Consider the following 20,277-nt stretch of genomic DNA (forward strand, 5'->3'; position numbering starts at 1 on the left):
TTTTCACTTTCCTTTCCACTTTTACCTATTGCTGTTTTCTGTCGCACTATTCCTTTGGGAAGCACTTTGGGCTGCATGCTTGAATGTATGAAAGGTGCTATATAAATACAATTGAGGTTGAGTATAGTCCTACTATCAGCTGATAATTTATACGACTGATATATTGGGCTTCACTTGCCATAACAAAGTTTTAAATATGTTTCCTTAAAAACCCTGTATGCATTTTGAAAAATGTCTGGTGTTTGGTGCTGGTGTATTTGGTTGCAATAAGAAAATAAAATCCTTATTTTGGAGTAAATCCATTAATCTAATCCCTTTTTCTTTTCTCTTCTTTTCATCTTGAAATCACCCGAAACTTCACATGAGCACCCAACCAGCAGCCAGCTTCCACCTGTGACACATTCCATAGTCTGTCTCCTCTCCCTGTGAGGAGAGGGATGTCATGTTGAGGGTAAGGATAGCTTTCACACCTATTGTTATGACATGTGATTGACAGGAAGCTCAGGAGACAGGTGCAGGCGGTGCTGGTGTGTCACCGGGTGGCAGAGACGCTCTGTGGTATGTGAGAGGTCCACAGACTGAGGAGAGTCAGCTGCACGAGGCCCTCCCTCACACATGACCCTCACACTGTTCTGTAGATGATGTCACTCATGTCTGACTGTGTGGGGTCACCTTTCTCTGTGCTAAATTCATACAATGAGTATGTTTAAAATGTATATCCTCACGTTTCTCTGGTGAAAATGGGTTGTATTAAGACTTGTGATGTAGAACTCCCATGAGTATGTTTAAATGGTTCATCTTTCTTTAATATGGGAACATTTCTTAAATAAACTCTTAAATAATCCTGAGGATATGCGAGTTTGCAAAGAAATTAACTAACAATAAGGATTTGGTTGAAGAAAATTGAATTAATTTGACATTTCTGTTCCTTGTAGGATGAGGGAACTGTCAGCATTGCAAGGTTGATACACAGCAGGGGCTCATCACCAAGGCATTCACCTTGATTTTGTTCAGATTTATGAGTGTGAGGAAAGAACTTTTGAAATGCTGCATGCATTCTCCAGACCCAGCTGTAGGTGAATAAATAGCTCTCACACATATAGTACATAACTGCTTGAAATAATGTCAAAATTAACTTCAACATGGTCTATTTTAAATGCACAAGGACTGAATGAATGTTGTGCATCTACTGCAGGACCTGTCTCTATGTTCTGGGGACTTTATGTGGAATTAATGGAGTGCATTGCAGGGAAAATGATCTCAAAGAAAGGCCCCTTTGGCATTGTTTTAACCCCTTAAAGCACCTCTCTCTCTCGGGGGAATGTCCAGACTTTTCTGTCTTGAGTGTTTTGTATAGAGTCACAATTTAAAAAGCCTTCTTAAAAAATTGAAAGAAAGCTGCCCCTGTACACGGTCTAACTGTGTATTCATGCTACAAAATGCACAGAAAGCTACCTGCAGCTGGTTGCAACACAGTCCAAATAATGTAATTGATTTTAGCACAAATGCTGGCACTGACAAGAACAACAGGGAGTCATAGAATGAGATTTTGGGGTGGCTAATAAGATTTCAAGGGGGACCCGTGCTGCTCCTGCCACCTCTTGGGGTAGAACTTTCCAAAAGTACAGGTACGTTGAGGCTGGCCTTGCAGAGCTGAGTACTTTTAAGTGCTGGAGTGCAGGCATGTCTTTTTCATGTCTGCAGACTTATCTGCCTACTCCTCACAGGTCTTAACCCCTATGGTGGGAGCACACACAATGATGAGCTCCCCGGACAAAAAAACAAACAGTTGATTTTGGTGAAAATGCTATAGAGAGAAAGATCCATTCACCATACATGCTCAAGATGACTTGTTTCAACATACTTGAGTATTTCTTAAAAAAGCTCCTGCAGACTGAGATAGTTTAGTCAAGACTTTAATGTAGATCTTCTGTAAAATCCTCAAATCAAAGACTGAATACTCTGTCTCATCACTAACTGTAACAAGGATATTAAGAAGGTTGCATATGTCTGCTTACTAGTTTCCTGCCTAAAATTCTACCAGTTCAATACTTACTTTTCCCTTTAGTTTATTTGCTATTTAATTTAATTTGTTGCTTTTACTACTTTCCCGCAATAATTCTCCATTTTAATCTGCAGCTATGATGCCATAAGTGTGCCTGTTTTTTTTTTGAGGCCTCCATTGGCTTTCTGGTTTCTGAGTTCAGACAGTTTCATTGAAAAGGGCTTGCAGCCTGTGTTGGGGACTATGATCACACTCATTTTTTCTTTCTAGCCACTGAAGCAGGTTCTAAAAATGTTCAACCCTGTATCCCATAACCGCTGATATAATTTCACTTTCTGTTTCTCCATGGTGATGCAGGTCAAAGAAGACATGCTTCACATGACAGATCTTTTCACAGAGCGTGAAGTTGCTGTTCAGCAGTTTTTTTATCCTCACAGACCTCGATAAAGTCATGACCTCTAGAAAATTCTGTTTTTTACAACCGAATGGCTGAAGAGGCCCCTGACAGGCGGGTGTGAGAAAGCTATCAGGGTCACAAAGTGGCCAAATGAAAGCTACCAGCTGTCCTGAGAGGGTGTATTGAAGACGTTTCAGAAGAAGAAGCTAATCGTCTCAGGAGAGCCTCTGGGAGAATCAGCTACTCATACCTGGATTGTTGGAGGGATCCGTGGTCTGTCTCATACCCTAGGACCTGAGACATCTCTTTCTGGATTAAGTCTGAAGGCCTCATCGACAAAAGCTCAGCAGCTGCTTCACCTGGTGTGTCTGTCTTTTACATATCCATTACCTATACATTACCTATCCGTCAAACACCATTTAATCTACTGTGTTTTATTCCTGATATACACCGTGAAAAAATCAGTGTTTATAGTGAATTGCTGGCGGCTGTGGCTGCCAGGAATCTACTGTAAAAAATATGGTGACAACATTTAAGCAGTACGGTGATGACAGTTTTGGCAACCAAATTTTACAGAGAACTTTTATTCAATTAGTATAAGAAATGAGGATATTTTGTAAACCTCTTTAGAGTACTGTGCTGTTAAATAACACTTATTATATAAACCTGTTAATGGTAATCTCTTTCAAAGCTTAGTTTTAAGGTTTGACTATGAGAGGGTCAAAATGTTTTGACCTTAAATGGTGGCATGTTGATAATAGAACCAGATCACAAGTAACAAAAAACAACAATGTTGTAGCCAAAAATTCATTATTCATGATTTCAAAACAATTTCAAGCTCTAAAATATTTTTTTCCTCGGGTCACTGAGATGAAAAGATGCTCTCTTGCATCATGAGAAATCATTTTTATTAAAAAGAAAACTCCACTGAAAAAAAAATGTGATAAAAAACCTGCAACCAGCTCACAAACTTGTGAACCTTCAGAAACAAAAAGGAGAAAAATAGGGGCCCAGTTCAGCCAGGCAGAGCAGGCACCCCATGTAAAGAAGCTACAGTCCTTATTGCACAGGACTTGGTGGATGTCTTTCCCGTGAATTTCTCCCTTCATTTCCTGTGTCTCAAAAAAGGCAAAAATAGTCTTTTTTAAAATTTTGAATCTGTCTGGTTCTAAAATTATTTCCCTATTCCCTCCTCTGTCATGATGGCAGATTAATAAATCAATAAAGGCGCTCAGGACTTTTTTATTAGTCTGCTGATCTCAAAAATGTGCACTTAAGAACAGTTTACACTGGCTCATTTGTACTCAACATTGGAGAGATGCTGTAATCAAACTAATTTTAAAAACCTATCAGCCATAGTGGCAGGTTACCTGAAATCTTAACCTGTGCCAGCACACATTCATCCTGCATTTGGCAGGTTTTGGGTGCTAATTAATTCCCTGTCAGTTGTGGAGGAAGCGTTCGGATAATCTATTTAAGAAAAATGATTAATTCTGGGTTTTAGCGTGCATACATTTATGATTAGACTGAGCTAAATTTGTGTGCTTCATGTGCTTCTGAGAATTGAAATGTACGACAATACATTTTATTTTACAACAGATCATTCTATTTGAATAATTTGTATTTAAATAGTCATGCTAGCAGTTCAGTGCATTGAACATATCCCAAGTAAGGTGTATGTATTCATATGTAAAGAAAGGCACAGTGAAGTCAGTATAGTCACACTCAACAACTGGACTTGATCTTATCAAGTAAACATGAAGTGAGTCTGTGTAACTGAGTCAGCAATATAATGCTAATGGAGTCCAGCAGTGTATTAGTCAGTGCTGTGGAAGCCATGTACCGACAACAGCACAGCAGTGACTACACGTTCATTTGCATTTGACCCATCTCTCCTGACCTACACGAGATGAATCATGACGCCATCTGGGGTGTTTCCGCAGGACGCACATCTAAATAAAGGCTTTCTGCAGCCGAGGCAGGCATGGAAACTTCAGACAAGTCACAGAATGATGGGTGACGGATTGATTTGTAGGAGGGAGGTGACAGGGGGTGGTCGCATGTCCGGACCCCTCTGGTGAAAATGTAGAATGGTGAGGACTCATCGGCATCAACAGTAAAACAAAGGGGAGTCCCCCGCCTACAGTAACCAGGACAAGACAGGTGCTGATTACTGGAAGGAAAACTTGATCTACGAGTGCTCAGGGAAACAATAGATCAAGTGTTTCTTTTATAAATAAATCAGAAGATAATATTCTAAATTAAAGCTCATGTAAGGAGTTTTTAACTGGTTGTAGGATAGACTGACTTTAAAACTGATGCTTCTTTATGACCTACAAAGCCATCAAAGACAAGTTTGACCATCTCTGTACAGTTATTGAGTTATTTTTAATGCTTGAAACTGATGTGAGGGGGTAAGTGTCAGACCAAATGATTAAAAGCACACTGAAAAATCTGCTTTTCTCTGATTGCACAGCACATGTGACACATTTATCTGGTAAAATATTTGTTTGTCAGATAATACTAGCTTGGGGAACCAGTTTGTCCTTGTGGTTGAGTCGTGCGCCCCATGTACGTACAGCGGCTGTAGCCCTCAAGTTGGATATGTTTCAATTCCAACCTGCGGCCCCTTCCCCGCCACTCCCCACATTCTCTTCCAGGTTCCTGCTTTCTATCCTCTTCTCTGTATGAACAAAGGCATCAAATCTCCAAAATATAACTTAAAAAATTGAAAATACTGCCTTGTCATGTACAGACAGCAAAGTGAAAAATCTCTATATATCTTTGCCTACAGGGGGCACCACAATCAACATATACCTAAAACTCCTCACACTAGCTTTAACTCTTTAAATTAATAAACTGCCAATTTCTGAAGCATGCACATAGCTTTTACTGAACAAGTTGCAGAATGCAGACTACATACTACATGTAATAGTACAGAACTGTACACGTTGTACTGCACTGTAATCCAAATACACTATTTAGGTACTTATGAATTTTATAGCAGGTTTTTATGACAGGTTTGGTCGGTTTTACTGCTTTAGAAACCCATTTTCCAGCTCTAAAAAGTAATTGAAGAAAGACGAAAGGACATTAAACTTTAGCCTTTGGTTTATTTGTTGTGCTCAAGGAACACAAAACTCAAAGCACATAAGGAAAATACAAAAACTAGTGTGTGAATGGTGGAAACCTGTAAATGTCTTATAAGAGACTACTAAAAGGAAACATCAAAGATAAAAACTACCAAAATAACCACTATAAGCGTTCATAAAGGGAAAAATGCGGAATTTTAGTTGAACAGGAAAAGTTCATTTGAAAGAAGCAGAAGTTGCCGTACCATGGTAAGACTACCCCAAATTATACTTAAAAATAAAGAAACCGATAATTTTATATTAATTCCTTAATGATAGATTGATTAAATAAGCATGTTTGTTCTCTGCATGTTGGTGAATGAAGGACTGTTCAGAGATGATAAGCCTGTCCAGGTGGATAAATATGAAGGTGTGAATTGTTAAAGTTATCTGAAGCAAAGGTGGCAACCAGGTGGCTCTGTTCAGATTTTTTTTTTAAGTTATTTAAGATGACACAATGTTCATGTTGTAAAATAGTCAAGTGCTATCTTGAGACAGAAATTTCAGGGTAGAAGCAGTTTCACAAAAAGGTCAAAGATCATTCTCTTGCAATTCTCAGGGCATCACAAAACATTTAAAGTCTAAATATTTTCATTTCTGAGGTATAGCAATAATATTCTGTCTGTAAGCCCACCCCAAAAATCTAACGACCCTCCACACAACACGGCTGCCTGCCTCTGGTCTAAACTTACACCAATGACAGACTAACATAAAGGACACTGAAGGAGTCTCTTCTGCGCCTAAAATTAAGAACATACCAACAATTCCTCTGCCTCGACAGTTGTCAAAAGGAAGCTCAAACTGGGGGTGTGTAAGAGGAGTCTTGGGTTTCAGGCTGCAGGGATGGTGCTGGGATGAATCACTGTGGGGGGGTTGGTGGTGTTGCTGAAGGGGGGTGGAGGTTTTTACTCCTCCGAGAAGTCAAGTCTAACATCCCTCAGAGCTGAGAGCTGTGGCTGGCAGTAGTCTGAGGACAGACTGCAGGGAACAGAGTGTGGTGTAGGCCGGAGATCAGAGTGACACCAAGGTGCTGCTTCAAGGCAGGAACATAAATCTTGACTTGCAGAGCCTGAGAGGAGGAGATCGAACATGGGAATTTACAATGAACAAGGGTAAGATCATTCTTTATGATCTGGAGCCTGTGTGCTGTTACATTTAATAGATGTTAGGGTTATTTTCACATCATTTGAATTAGTTGATCATCATTTTTAATAGCTGTAATGCAATTAACACTACAGTGGAAACAGAGTGTGGTGATAAAACGACAGTGAATCACCCATTTTTACAATCATCAGTGAAATAAATTGTGTTAATCTTCATTCAAGCTCTCCAAACAAGAGATGCAAGTTCTGGTACTTTATGATGGTACAGACCAACGTTTTGAGTATCTTATCATTCAACAAAAAGTTAACCTAACAGCAATGTAATGTCTTATAATTACAACTTTAAGTTCACCTCCACCCTTCACTTTGTGTGTTTTTTAGGGCAGTCTTGCAGGAACCGGAATCCCGCCACATGCAGATCAAGGAGAAAAAGGGAGGGTCCCCTGGCCATCGCCAAAGGGCATCCCCCCTCTCAGTCCACAGGAAGCTCAGCAGAGTCCCCCCCAAAGATGTCTTCAATGATATGATGTTTGTGGGTCAGTTTCTACGTTTGGTGTTCACCTGACTAGTTTTAGAGTTTCTGGTTTTAATGTGTGCCAGACTCTGCTCCAAAGTCCAGCTTAAGCTCTTCAGGTTCTCTGTTAAAGAGGGCCATATTTCCATAACAGAATATATGTTTTTAGAGCATTTGTGAGAAGTAATCGGGATATATGCTGAAACCAAAACTGAAACTTTCAAAGTAGTTTTAACTTAAAGCTCCTGTAAGGAACTTTCAGTTTGTGTTGATTTTGGCCCCCCCTGTGATCAAAGTGATACCTCTTATCTCCTCTGTCTTTCTTCAAGCAGTCAAGAAATCACTCACTGTGAATCTTTGCTGTGGAAAATGCAAACAAAGACTGTTTCTGCGGCAGGCTGTTGATGGTTTGTCCGACACCCGTCCTGCAGCAGTGGCTACAAGCATTAAACATATCTTCAGCTATCAATCTTATTGCTGATGGTCTGGTTTTATCTTTTTGGTCACATGGAACCAATATTAATTTTAATGTTTTTCAAGAGAGAGAGAAAAACTCCTCACAGCAGCTTCAAAGGTTATGAATGAGTTGAATTCCACACAATTTAAAAAACAAAGTCAGAATAACACAAATATGAATCATTGCTTTAAGGGCACCAATCACTTTAACAGTGGCTATGATTTATGATAATTTGACGGTAGCAGGAAGCATAATACCAGAACTGTGGCGCTGAGGTTGAGAAGAGTGAAAGATTTTCTTTTATTGTTTCATTAGCTGAACTTGCAGCGTTTAAACCAGTCGTCCCCTCTTAGAGACCATTTTTTCCTGGCTTTTCCAGCCTCTGAATGGATACCACACTGTCTAGAGACCCCCGTGGTCACCTTTTACTGTAATTGTTCCGGTCTGTTCCGGATGGCAGAATGTGCTAAAGAGGATCTTCTGTTAATATTTAATGAGTGGTTACAGCTAGCGTCACACATAACCATCCAACACACTGTCTTCTGTCAAAGTGAGAGACTGACTCAGGAGTACGAAGTAGATCTTCATCTAGTGTCTGGAGAAAAACTGCGTCCCCTCTTCGTCATTGCAGAGGCTGGCCGTGTGAATCAGCTCTCAGGTGAAGGAAAGCTGGCACTGAGCTGCTATGCTAAAAAAAGAAATCTGAATCAATGCTTCTAGCCATAATTAGGACTCAATATATGTGGATCCCTTCAGGCTGTAGCAAATACTTTAGGTACAGTCTCATGAATTAGTCTTTATTTTAAGTTCATGATTATACTGGATCACACTTCTTTCTGCCAAGGATCACCATGAAAACTAGTCAAATAGTTCCATACAGGCTTAAATGTTCCTTGTTTTTGCTTCCACATCACATACAGAAATGTTAAAAGTGATTTTTTTTAAAAGTTAAGCCCAAAGAAAGAAGATTTTTATATAACTTGATATTTACATAATTTGTGAGGATTTTGGAGCTGAATTTGAAATGAATATTAATGCCTCCTCATGACTGACAAACATGAATAAGACCATCATTGACAAGGTTAATGGATTCTATATAGTTAGTTCTGATGCCTGAAACTGCTGCCATTGAGTAGGTGTCAGACAAAGTGATGATCAGTCTGCAGAAGAAACAGCCTTTGTGTACATTTTCCACTGCAAAGCCATCAGAATGAGATGTTTTGTTAGATGAAGTTAGTCAGCAAAGAGATATAAGGTACATCTTTGTCCACAGGGGGCCTTTAAAGGGTCTGTTTTAGGTTTTTATGGTACATTTTATGGCTGTATTAGAAAGATAGATTCTATAATCATCTACATACAGGATGTGTTTTGATTGAGAACTGATATAAAGTAATTTGTTCTCTGATGTGTTCTGCTAGTCGGGGGATGGACCCAGGAGGACCCGTCTTGTCTGGTAGAACAGTTCTCTCCTGAGTACAACGAGTGGAGATCAGCATCACGCATGGTCAACAGTCGTGGTGGTGTTGCTGTAGGCACACTGGACGGCAGAATCTACACCGTCGGAGGCGAAGACAAAGTCAGATGTTACAGCAGCGTGGAGAGGTGAGAGACTGAGAGGTATTTCCATCTCAGCATGCCACACTTTGGTATAAATATAAATACTATCCTATGGTATTTTCTTTCAAAGCTCCTTAAGATGAAGGAGTTCTCAGTTTGAAAGCCTCAAAGCATCACTTGAACAGATTTAGTTTATGTCACATGCTCCATTTAATTTTATCTTTTGTAATACTGACATAAAACGTCTTTATGAGAGACTGTAACTGAATTGTTTATTGTGTTCTCTGTCAGTTTCCAAGTGTAGGATGATTCAAAGTGACACTTCATTACATTCACACTGGTGATCACAGTGTGACATAGTGAAAGCTAACATGTCGGAGTAGGATGACAGTTTGACATACTAGTCATCGCTCAAAAAGTAAGAACTGCCTGGCGCTGACAGTCAGTCTTTCAGAGGATTCCACCATGCTGTAGGTTGAACTGTAAAAGATGAAGTCATGTAAGCACTTTGGCATGGTTATATAACTTTATTCACCAGGACAGAGGCGTCTGAGATTTAAAAAAACACCAGTAACATGACATTTTTCTCCAAAGATGAAAGCTGCACTGCTGAACACAGAAGGTACAAGATTTATGTGACAGGCTCATACAACTTTTAAAAAACCTCTGCTGTATGATGGTCCCCACTTGACAGCCTATCTATCCACTATCACGTTTTCTTCACGTGAATATTGGAGGCAGTAGAATATAATGTGTGTGTTGCAGCTGGGTCAAATAAATGGATCATGTTAATCCCAGGGCTGCGGGCTGTTGCCTCACAGCTAGAAGGTTCCTGGTTCGAATCCCTGGCCGGACAGGTGCCTTTCTGTGTGGAGTTTGCATGTTCTCCCCGTGCATGCGTGGGTTCTCTCCGGGTACTCCGGCTTCCTCCCACAGTCCAAAAACATGCTTACCAGGTTAATTGATCACTCTAAATTGCCTGTAGGTGTGAGTGTGTGCGTGAATGGTTGTCTGTCTCTCTGTGTTAGCCCTGTGATAGCGACCTGTTCAGGGTGTACCCATAGACTGTAAATAAAAATGGACAGCGTTGCTCCGCCTCTTCCCGTTGTACGGTTCTGAAGCCAAAAAATCCCTCTCCTGGGCGCAGCCATTGTGCAGCCAGAGCCTGTGAAGCCACTGTAACAAGCTCCGCCCTACAGGGTAGCGTCACAAGACGCTATGTGTCCTTTGAAGTTTCACTCCACGGCAGCTGTGAATCAAAGGAAACCCAGAAGTAAAACCCCGTTTTTTAAACTCTAATAACTAACGAAAAAGAAACTTTCAGGAAAAGAGGCATTGGACACAAAACAGTCAAATACTAACTACATATCACCACAGCATACGGATGTGAGAAACATTCGTACGACGTGTATTTATTTTTTAAAGTTTGACTGCTCCCCCATTCAAATTAATGGGGGAGACGGATTTTTTGACCTATACTGCAGCCAGCCACCAGGGGGCAGTCACACTGCTGAAAGCCTCACCACCAGCCACCAGAACTTCTCCCTTGGGTGTACCCTGCCTTCTGCCCAAAGCCAGCTGGGATAGGCTCCAGCCCCCCGTGACCCCTGACGGGTTAAGTGTTCAAGATAATGGATGGATGGATGGATATTAATACCAAGCAGCAACCTCTTTTGTGAAAATTGAGGCCAATGAAGAAGTGCAAAACCTGCAGTTCCTTAAGTGACCACTAGAGGCTGGATCCAAAGGACAAGGAAACTCGATAAGAGCCCATAATAAACTCCTAGTTTTTCCAACAGAATTCAACATGTTAACACCTGAAAGAATGGTTTATGTTTCTATTTGTCAACTCTTTATTCACAACAACTACACTACCAGTCAAAAGTTTGGACACACCTTCTCATTCAATGGGTTTCATTTTAATAATTATTTTCAACATTGTAGATTAATATTGAAGACATCAAAACTATGAAATAATCTGGTTTTGCCGTAATATGAACTACAACAGTAGTCAAATAGGACTATCCATTGTGTACTAACCGTACCTCTTAACAACACAACTGATGGTCTCAAACACATTAAGAAGGCAAGTCATCCCACAAATTAACTCTTCACAAGGCTCATGTTAATTCAAACAATCCAGGAAACTACCTCACGAAGCAGACTGAGAGAATATAAAGCGTGTGCAAAGCTGTCATCAAGGAAAAAGAGGGCTGTTGTAGCTCTTTGCCAGACAGCTAGACCATGTCCCCAACAACACCTATTGACAGGTTTTTGGGCTAGCCAGATGTTAGCTGGAGTCGCACTTCCGATATTTCTATTCAGAGATTTCAGGGTCATTGAGACTACGTCCATGTTTGATACAGTCAAGGGTAACACTTATAACTGAAAATATACAGCACAGGAGGAAAATGTTAAAAAAGGAAAACAAAAAGTTAGAAATATTTATTAATTAACCATTTTTTTGGGTTTTGTTTGAGTGTGTTTGTGTCATACACAGCCCTATCCCTAATGACAATCTAAATCCTCAAACATCAGACTTGTCATTATTTTCACCTTTTTACATTTTTAAAGTTATATTTTTGGGGGCTTTTTGCCTTTATTCCATAGGACAGCTGAAGAGAGACAGGAAATATGGGGAGTAGAGAGTGGGGGAAGACATGCAGTAAATGGTTGACCGGTCGGGAATCAAACCGGAAACCCCTGCGACGAGGACAGTATCCTCTGTATATGGGGCGCTTAGACCGCCAGGCCACCAGCGCCCCACCTTTTTTACATTTTTAAAATGATCACTCATAAGACACAATAGTGGCCAACTCTTAGTGAACATTACCAATCTTTGGATTTAAGCATTCAGATGTAAGAGGAGTTGGCTCACTGTAAGGGATTTTGTACTATGGAAGCCTTCCCTGTCTATGATGCAAAAATACACAACATGAAAAATAGACTATACCCTCATGCACTTTCCTTTAAGTATTAATATTACACCTAATATGAGACATGTTGTTTATTTAGAATGACTATATGAAGAGAAATATATCTTCTGGGCTAAATACTAGTGTATTTGGTGTTGGGAGTAAATGTGCACCTAAATATTTGTATTATTGTTGTTCAGTGAATTGAACAGCAGAGGGCAGCATTAAGGCAGAAATTAGAAGTGGAGCTCTTTGCACAAACTTAGATGTAGGTCTTTCATCATCAAATCCACACTGTAACCATATTTTTATTAGAAGCAGACCACCCAAAATCCTAAATTTACCCCCCATGTTGCCTGGGTATCTATTCCAAATACGCAGAGAAAGTTATAAATAAACTTAGTTCCAGAAACATATACACACATACACTGCTGGCACATTTTCTCCCTCTTCCTCTCCTCCTACTCAGTCAGACGTCTCCAAGGAACTGGCATTGCTCCCAATTCCCACAGACAAACATCCCTGAACTGATCTCCAGCCAGCTGACCCCATAATGACAATCTCCGGGCTGGCAGCAGACCAATAGGGAAAGACCTGCGCCAGACTGAGAGGCTGTTAATGGCCTGCACCAGCTAGCTCTCATTTTTTTCGTTGCTTCATTGTCCCTGAAGGGTGGTTACAGAGCTGTTTGTAACATTTGTGATGTCCCACTCGAGCAGGGAAATTGCCAATTAGATAAAAGTATTGTTTTGGGGGAATGTGGGTTTGCATCTAATGGCTTTGAATGGAGCAAAAACAGGTTTTAATAGCCTTCCAGTGGAGGGGAGACACTGGCAGATGTTTACGCAGATGCCCACACAACTCAAATACTTTCTGTGTGAATCTGTTTTCCTCAAAAGCACACAACTACAAGCCAACAAAACACTCCAATAAAATCAAAGTTTTTATGAAAGCCTGCACCTGTTTTGGTTCTCCTCACTGAAAGCTGTTAACAGCAGAGTCTGACATGCTCCATTCCTCTTCCTTCATCCTGGCAGGTACAATCCAGACACAGACAGCTGGAGCACAGATGTAGCACCCTTGAGCAGCCCCCGCAGCGGTGTGTGTCTGGTGGAGATGGACGGCTACCTTTATGCTATTGGAGGACACGATGGCATTACTGCCATGAACACTGTGGAGAGGTAATGTGGTGGAAAAAGATCAATATCTGTCAAAATTGGCAGTAAATCTTATTGATAGAAACTGTAAACAAACAAGACTGTGCTCCAAACATCTCATTAACACAAACTAATATGCTGTTAATTTCCCCACCAAAGCCTGCTGCTAAAAAAGTTCCATTTGGTGTTTTGTTAAGAAGTGAGACCCGGTGAAAGCTTTTCTCCTGAGTGGCTGAAGGAACAAAAACATACCTCTTTTTAAATGGATCATTTAAAAGCGGAATTAAAGGAGTGGGCTGTGTCTCGCATATATCCGGAATCAAAGCAATAATGATCTTAACTACCTGACACCTGACATTACTTTGACGGATCCGAAGTGGCTGACTCAGAGGAAGGAAAGGGAAATGATCATTTGAGCTGTGAAAAACAGAAATGATTGACGGACCATTTGTTGAATCGCTCTTGCTAACCTTTGTTTCTTTGTTCAAGGTATGATCCAAAAATGAACTCATGGAGCAAGCAGGCACCGATGCTGACCAGACGCACCAGAGCTGTCGTCGCAGTGCTGGAGGGTCACCTGTATGTGATCGGAGGGAATGATGGTGATATGGCTCTGAGCTCAGGTGAGACAGTCTAATACTCAAAACCATTATCAATCTGTCATTGTTTCATAGAATACATGTGTTATCTATGTCCTCATGTGTTGCCTCCTACCCAAATAATTTACATACACAAAAAAGGTTAGCTTGGTTTTCCAAAACATTAGGCTAACGAAAATAACACCCTAAAAAATAAATGTACGTAGGGCTGTTAGCATTAACGTGTTAATCGCAGTGATAAGCTTCTGAAGTAACCACTTTTGTTTTTTCATCGCTTGCTATTTTGTCTCTTTCGGCACGCCATGATTAAGCTACTGCAGCAGCTTCCTGTTTCCTGTTGGTGCTGTGATGGGAAAGAAAAACTCTTCACACTCCCATACACAGTTCAGCTGACAAGTCAAAAGAAATTAGCACTTTGTGTCAAACAGAATTAAAATAGGCTACCCCCTAACATCTAAGCATACAGGTGTAGCTAATCAAACGGTAGCCTACCCCAAACCTGCGACTGACACCAAAAGAAAGGTGCTGCACATTTTGTACATGCAATCCTGAATATTGTTAACATGTAACAGTGTCCAAATAAAACGTAAAAATACACACTGCATAAGCACTTTGAAGCTGTCTCCTACCTTTTAAGTCTTAATTTCAGACCACAGTGTAGCATAATTTATCTGAATAATTAATCTAAAAGTCAAGATCAGGGGTGTCCTTTGCCTAGCAGTCTAAGCATGCGCCCCATATATAGAGGCTTTAGCCCTCATTGCAGAGGTTGTAGGTTCAATTCCAGCCTCGACCATTTACTGCACGTCCTCCCCCACTCTCTGCTGCCCACATTTCCTGTTTCTCCTAAGCTGTCCTGTCCATTAAAGGCGAAAATGCCAAAAATATAACTTAAAAAGTCAAGGTCATACAGTGCATTTTACTGCATTCCCAAATCTAGACACTGGTTTGAACTGCTTGTTAATGCAGACTTAAAAACATGATTAAAAATGCAATTAATCAGTATGAACTATCAAAACTCTGATTATCCATGGTTTTAAAAAGTGATCCTTTGACAGCCCAACATTTGATATACTTACAAGTTAGGGCACAAATGAGAACATTTTCAGGGGAGAAAATAAACAAAAGAATATGTGAGTTCCTGGATCAATAGGATGATAGAGGAGCTGAAATAAATTACACCCACATCTCCCATTGGGAAATTAGACAAAAGGGGAGAGGGGGAGGGAGAAGAAGGAATTTATAGCAGGTACCAAAGCAGAAAAATACATGGAGGAGAGGGATAAATATGTTTATGTCCTGGAGTTCGGAGGTCCTCCCAGTCAGAAATACTAGAAAAATGTTGTGTAGCTCTCAGGAAAGACGGTAAGATACAAAGGCACGTTAGACGCTGTTACGCAGCTACATTTTTATTATTCAAGCTGAAAGTAGCAAACTGTTTAGAGAGCTCATTGTGAGGTGCATAAATGTGAGCCCAATTTAAAGTTTCATTTATTCTCAGAATTGTTGGTAAAAGTTTTTTATAACTTTTTTCTTTCAATCTCTGCTGGAAACACATTAAAATTTCATTAAGTGCTTTTATTTTGTACAAAAAGGCTGCCAGTTGTTGTTGAGTTTTTGTATGTAGATGTGACCTGCTGCAGCTGGCACGCTTTCTACAAAGAAGCACAACTTAAAACAGAATACTGAATGAAAGGCACCAGCACATGACCCTGATGATTTATTTATACAAGGATGCTACTGTACACTCTGAGAGTTAACTGTTAGTTTGTACTCTGGCCCATTTGGTGAGTTAACATGTTCCCACCACTTGAGGAAAAAAGTCTCAGCTTTCTTTGACTGCTTTGTGACGTGTGGCAGGACTTCAGTCACGCATAACAGCTAGCTTGACCTTATCCTCCCTGTGAGAAGCCATACTCACATACACACACACATGCATGTAGACGGACATAGTACACACAGAGATTCCTAAGCCCTTGACCTTGCCAAAGATAAGCAGGGGTTATGTTGTGCTGCCACTTGTCACTGACTATTTCTGTCTGTGAGAAGTGCACGTCAGTAAAATTCCCACAAGTTATTTTTGTTCCCATCAAGTTTACGGTTATTACTTACAGAAATGGAAACAAGTAATTAGTTTGTTATAATTCAAATATGCTGATATGAAGAAAGGATCAAACAAACATTCTCAAGATCTGTATCTTGTGTTCCTGCTCTGTAAGCTACATAAAAATAAAAGTTTGTAAGCTATAGTCTTACTCATCCATTGTGTGCAGATGTGCTTATCATATATGCATCCTTTTTTTTTACCTTTACAATCCGCTAAATATTCCCCAGTGGAGCGGTACAACCCTGTAGACGGTACCTGGTCGATATGCGCCCACATGCTGAGCCCCAGGGAGAACGCAGGCTGCACCGTGTATCTCGGACACATCTATGTGGCTGGGGGCAGAGACGAACTCAACCTGCAGCTCTGCGCTGTGGAGAGGTTTCACCCAGACGCCATGAGGTGGACTCCTGTCAAACGTATGAGGAGTAAGAGGGACAACGTGAGTAATGCATCACTGTGTGGCACACCAGAAGACAGGCCTCCCTGCTGATTTAAGATCCAGTTTATTTTTACATCTGGATGATATGAAGGGAAAAGATGGAGAGAAGAAATGCATCCAAGAGGAGGACTTAAATTACCTTTAAAGAGTATTCACATTTTTCAGTAACAAGAGCTCTCCTCATTTGGATCCAGCAGATATTTTTGTTTGTTTATAGAGGATTTCTTTACAAAGAATATAAATGGGTGTAAAACAAAATTCTGGAATCAATTGGATAGTATTATTTTTAACATATTCACCATGTCAGATTAACATGTTAGAACATATTTACAAATTAGCCCCAAACATTAAAGCTCCTGTAAGGAGTTTTTAGCTGGTTATGAAACAAACTGAAACATAAAAAGCAAGATCATCAGACAAAAGATAGATCATAAGGCAAATTTTATTTCTTGCAATCCCTGCCTCCAGTAGGAGTCAGATGAGGAAATTGGCAGCACACAGCACCCTTTGTAAAAACAAAACAAAACTCCACAGCAAAGATTCTCAGTGATCGATACAACTGACTGTTAAAAGACAGAAGAGTGAAATTCTGCAGGAAACACTACTGACAGAACATGATCAGCACTGAGATTAGAGGTAACATTTTGTCCACAAGGGATGCCAAAATCCACACGAACCAAAAGTTCCCCTCAGGTGAGGCAGATGGGTGTTCATTTGTCATTATTATGTCCTGATGTTGTCAGTAGATTAATCATAATGGAATCACAAATGTGACAAGAAGCAATCCTCAAGGGAAAACGGCTGTCTTTACTGAATTTCAAGGCAGTCTATTAAGCAGTTGTTGAAACATTTCAACCAAAACCACAAATGTGAATGTCTTGGTTGTTCTGAAGGAAAATTAGGGATCACCAGTGTCTCTTTCAGGTCACTATTTTGTACTAATGTGGAAATTTTAGTTCTAATCCATACAGGTTTTTGCAAGTTTACTTACTTTGACCCACTGGTGGTAGTATATGAAATGTTAGGGGTTCCAGAAAGTCATGAGGATTCATCCGCTAGGAAACCATAAATATCTGTACAAAGTAAGATCGTAAGGAGTGCCATTTGAGAAAGAAATGTATTTATCAGGATATACCCCTTGAGATGTGTCATCTCGTTTTTTGGCCAACTTGTTTAAGCCTGCACCCCATACACTTAAGCTACAGTCCTCATTGCAATAGTCTACCCTCCATGTTTTCTGTCTATCTTAAGCTGTCCAGTCTGACAAAAGCAACTTTTTTTTTGTTTTTAGAAATAAATACCTTTAAATTGCAAGTTGTTGGTATTTTACAGTCAGGATTCCAATTTTGCACCAACACATCATCGGCTACATCAGTGCAATGCTTCTAGCATGGCTTCAAAACACATTTTTGATGAGATACTGTGGTAGTGTATGCAAAAACTATGACATAGGGGCACCGTTAGCCTAGCCGTTTAAGCATGCACCTCATATAGAGAGGCTATGGCCCTCTAACAGTGGTCATAGGTTCAATTCCGGCCTTGACCATTTACTGCATGTCCTCCCCCACTCTCTACTCCCCACATTATCTGTCTCTCTTCAGCTGTCCTATTGATTAAAGGCAAAAATGCCCCAAAAATATAACTTTGAAAAAGAAAACTGACATTAAAGCTGTTTAATTAAAGTTTATCCCAAATTTGTATTGACAGACATCCCTTTGTCATCAAAGTGTAATTGTTTCACTTTTAAAGGAAACGTTCTTTGCAGTATTGAAAAAACGTCCTCTAAGAACATGCAAAATGTGTTTAACTTCAATATTTGGTATGTATCTCTCTAATACTTACTTTAGTCTATTGTGTCTGAAGATGTCCCTTGTAGTCTTCAATGGCGCCATGCTGGCAGTGGGAGGCTCTGATGAAGTCACCAACCTGAAAACAATCGAAGCTTACTGTCACGAAACAAACACATGGAGGTAAGTGGACAACAAATGCTGTGACATCCTTGATGCTACTTAGTGCTTGTTGTTGTCTCATTTCATTACTACCCAAAGCTCTCAGATATTCTTTTCCACTCCCTTTTAATGTAGTTTGCAGGAAACATAAAAGCCATAACTTCTTCAGGCTTTAATGCGGAAAAAGAATTGAATCTCGAGGGGGAAATATCACTGCTATTACACTAATCAGTGGGGATGTGGAAATGTGTTTCCATGGAAATAGATTGTAGTTTATATTCTGACAACACACAGCAGGGATAACAAAGCTTTATATTTGAACACTATTGACACGATCTACAGCTTACTTCCCCAAGAAAGATGTTTCACTTTAAGACTAAGTGAGTAGAGTCGTGCAGAAATCTACAAAAGAAGTCATATGATGACTTGGGAAGCTGAAAAAGTAAATCACCGTAGGTTTAATACTTGTATTTATGAGTTTTTAAATGTATCATTACATTGATGACTGTTGTAGATTACTGTCTGTCTTGCTATGATGATAGTTCTAAAATACATTTCAAACTTAAGACAAAAATACTTAACATCAAAAAGTCTGCAGTTAGATCCAGACAAACACACAGAGTCACTTTGTGATTCATGCACCATGTACAGCTCCTATATATTATATATGCCTTCAGGCTGCGAACTGAATCTGAGTGCTTCACTGTCTGAGTCGAACTGTTCTCCTCTCCATCTGTTTTTAGACACTTTGGAAGCATGAAGAGCAAGCATCCGGGCGGGAGAGTGGCTGTGCTGTGCTGAGCTGAGACTCCACAAAGCAGGCATTATATGAGCAGGACAGAGGTGTTAGAGAGAAATAGCCTAATGGATGCACGCCAGGCTCCAGGACACATTGTAATACGGTTCAATCGAGGGAGCGTAATGACTGAATAATTGAAGAGTTCACTCCAAAATGAGACATCGCTGCATTAGTCAAAGCTGGCAGCTGCTGTTGCAAAACAACCAAGAGCATCAAATTAAAGCACATTATAGGGTACCAGGTGACTGTTGAAGTTAGGCGCCTTTTCATGCCTCTCACTTTCAAAACAGACCTCTTTTTATGGAGATGAGTCAGCGGATAATTGATTTCAGGTTTAGCTGCCAATCACAGATTATACAGTCCAATTCCCACATTAATATTTAAAGAAAAAGATATCAAAATGAATGATAGATTTACAAACCACATGATGAAACCATCTCCATTTGGATTTTTTGAATAAACCTGTAATTGGATTATACTCCAAATTCCTTATTTTAGCTCTAAACACAATAAGAGATAAGAGCGTTACAGTGTTAAGTGTGAAAAATCAATCAAGTGATTAAGAGCATCTTCTAAATATTGTGATTTATGTAGTAATTAATTATTGATGCAGAGTAACAGGTGTGAGTCAAGAGATAGAGGGATTATGGAAATAATGCAGGTGTTTGACTGCAGAATGTGCAGGAATAGTAAGGGGAGACGTTTTTGTCTACTGTATTTTAAAATGCAAGTAGTAACCTTGATGTTGTGTAAAAGGATGCTTTGAAGGTGAGAAACTCTGATGTTTGTTGGTAGTGAAGAAAGTATATTGAATGTATAGAGTTAGGGTGTGTCTAATGAGCTTTAATGAAGTGCTACAAATTTTGTGTTTTCTTTCTTCTTAAAACTGTTCATTCTCCTTTTATGTCTGCATTCTGTGTGTACTGAATGATCACCGGTGATGTGATCATACTGTAAATGACCTGTCAGCACTGACATCCAGCTTGTGCAAACATCCAACACTAGGCAAGACAAACACACAATGCTGTGTTAAATAACCGCATCAGTCGGATCCACCAAGTTGTGGAGAAGAAATCTGTGGGAATCAAGATCCAGAGTGAGATAAGCGATTGAGCGAGTGAGTGAGTGAGTCCTGACTGCTGGCATGG

The 20,277-nt window shown here is 40.0% G+C and overlaps 1 protein-coding gene across 2 annotated transcripts; it reads left to right on the forward strand.

The window, feature by feature from the left end:
- Positions 1–348: 348 nt before the first annotated feature.
- Positions 349–19,993, forward strand: LOC117818832 (kelch-like protein 20). 2 transcript variants are annotated; one of them, XM_034691931.1, is made up of 9 exons: positions 349–451; positions 2,363–2,764; positions 7,018–7,172; positions 9,026–9,209; positions 13,117–13,260; positions 13,726–13,859; positions 16,170–16,381; positions 18,245–18,351; positions 19,074–19,993. In XM_034691931.1, exons 3-9 carry the CDS (start codon positions 7,049–7,051, stop codon positions 19,129–19,131), a joined length of 963 nt encoding a protein of 320 aa, XP_034547822.1. In that variant the 5' UTR covers positions 349–451; positions 2,363–2,764; positions 7,018–7,048; the 3' UTR covers positions 19,132–19,993. The 2 variants fall into 2 exon arrangements, with proteins under 2 accessions (XP_034547822.1, XP_034547823.1); XM_034691932.1 differs by lacking the exon at positions 2,363–2,764.
- Positions 19,994–20,277: the final 284 nt, after the last annotated feature.

Source organism: Notolabrus celidotus, chromosome 9 (genome assembly GCF_009762535.1).
Source record: "Notolabrus celidotus isolate fNotCel1 chromosome 9, fNotCel1.pri, whole genome shotgun sequence".
NCBI classification, from domain to species: Eukaryota; Metazoa; Chordata; class Actinopteri; order Labriformes; family Labridae; genus Notolabrus; species Notolabrus celidotus.

Bases quoted from the DNA above. Each gene is read 5' to 3' on its own strand.
- LOC117818832 (XM_034691931.1), top strand. From the start codon at position 7,049: ATGCAGATCAAGGAGAAAAAGGGAGGGTCCCCTGGCCATCGCCAAAGG. The intron at 13,860-16,169 runs GTGAGACAGTCT...AATATTCCCCAG, and splicing joins TGATATGGCTCTGAGCTCAG to TGGAGCGGTACAACCCTGTA. The intron at 16,382-18,244 runs GTGAGTAATGCA...TTGTGTCTGAAG, and splicing joins TGAGGAGTAAGAGGGACAAC to ATGTCCCTTGTAGTCTTCAA.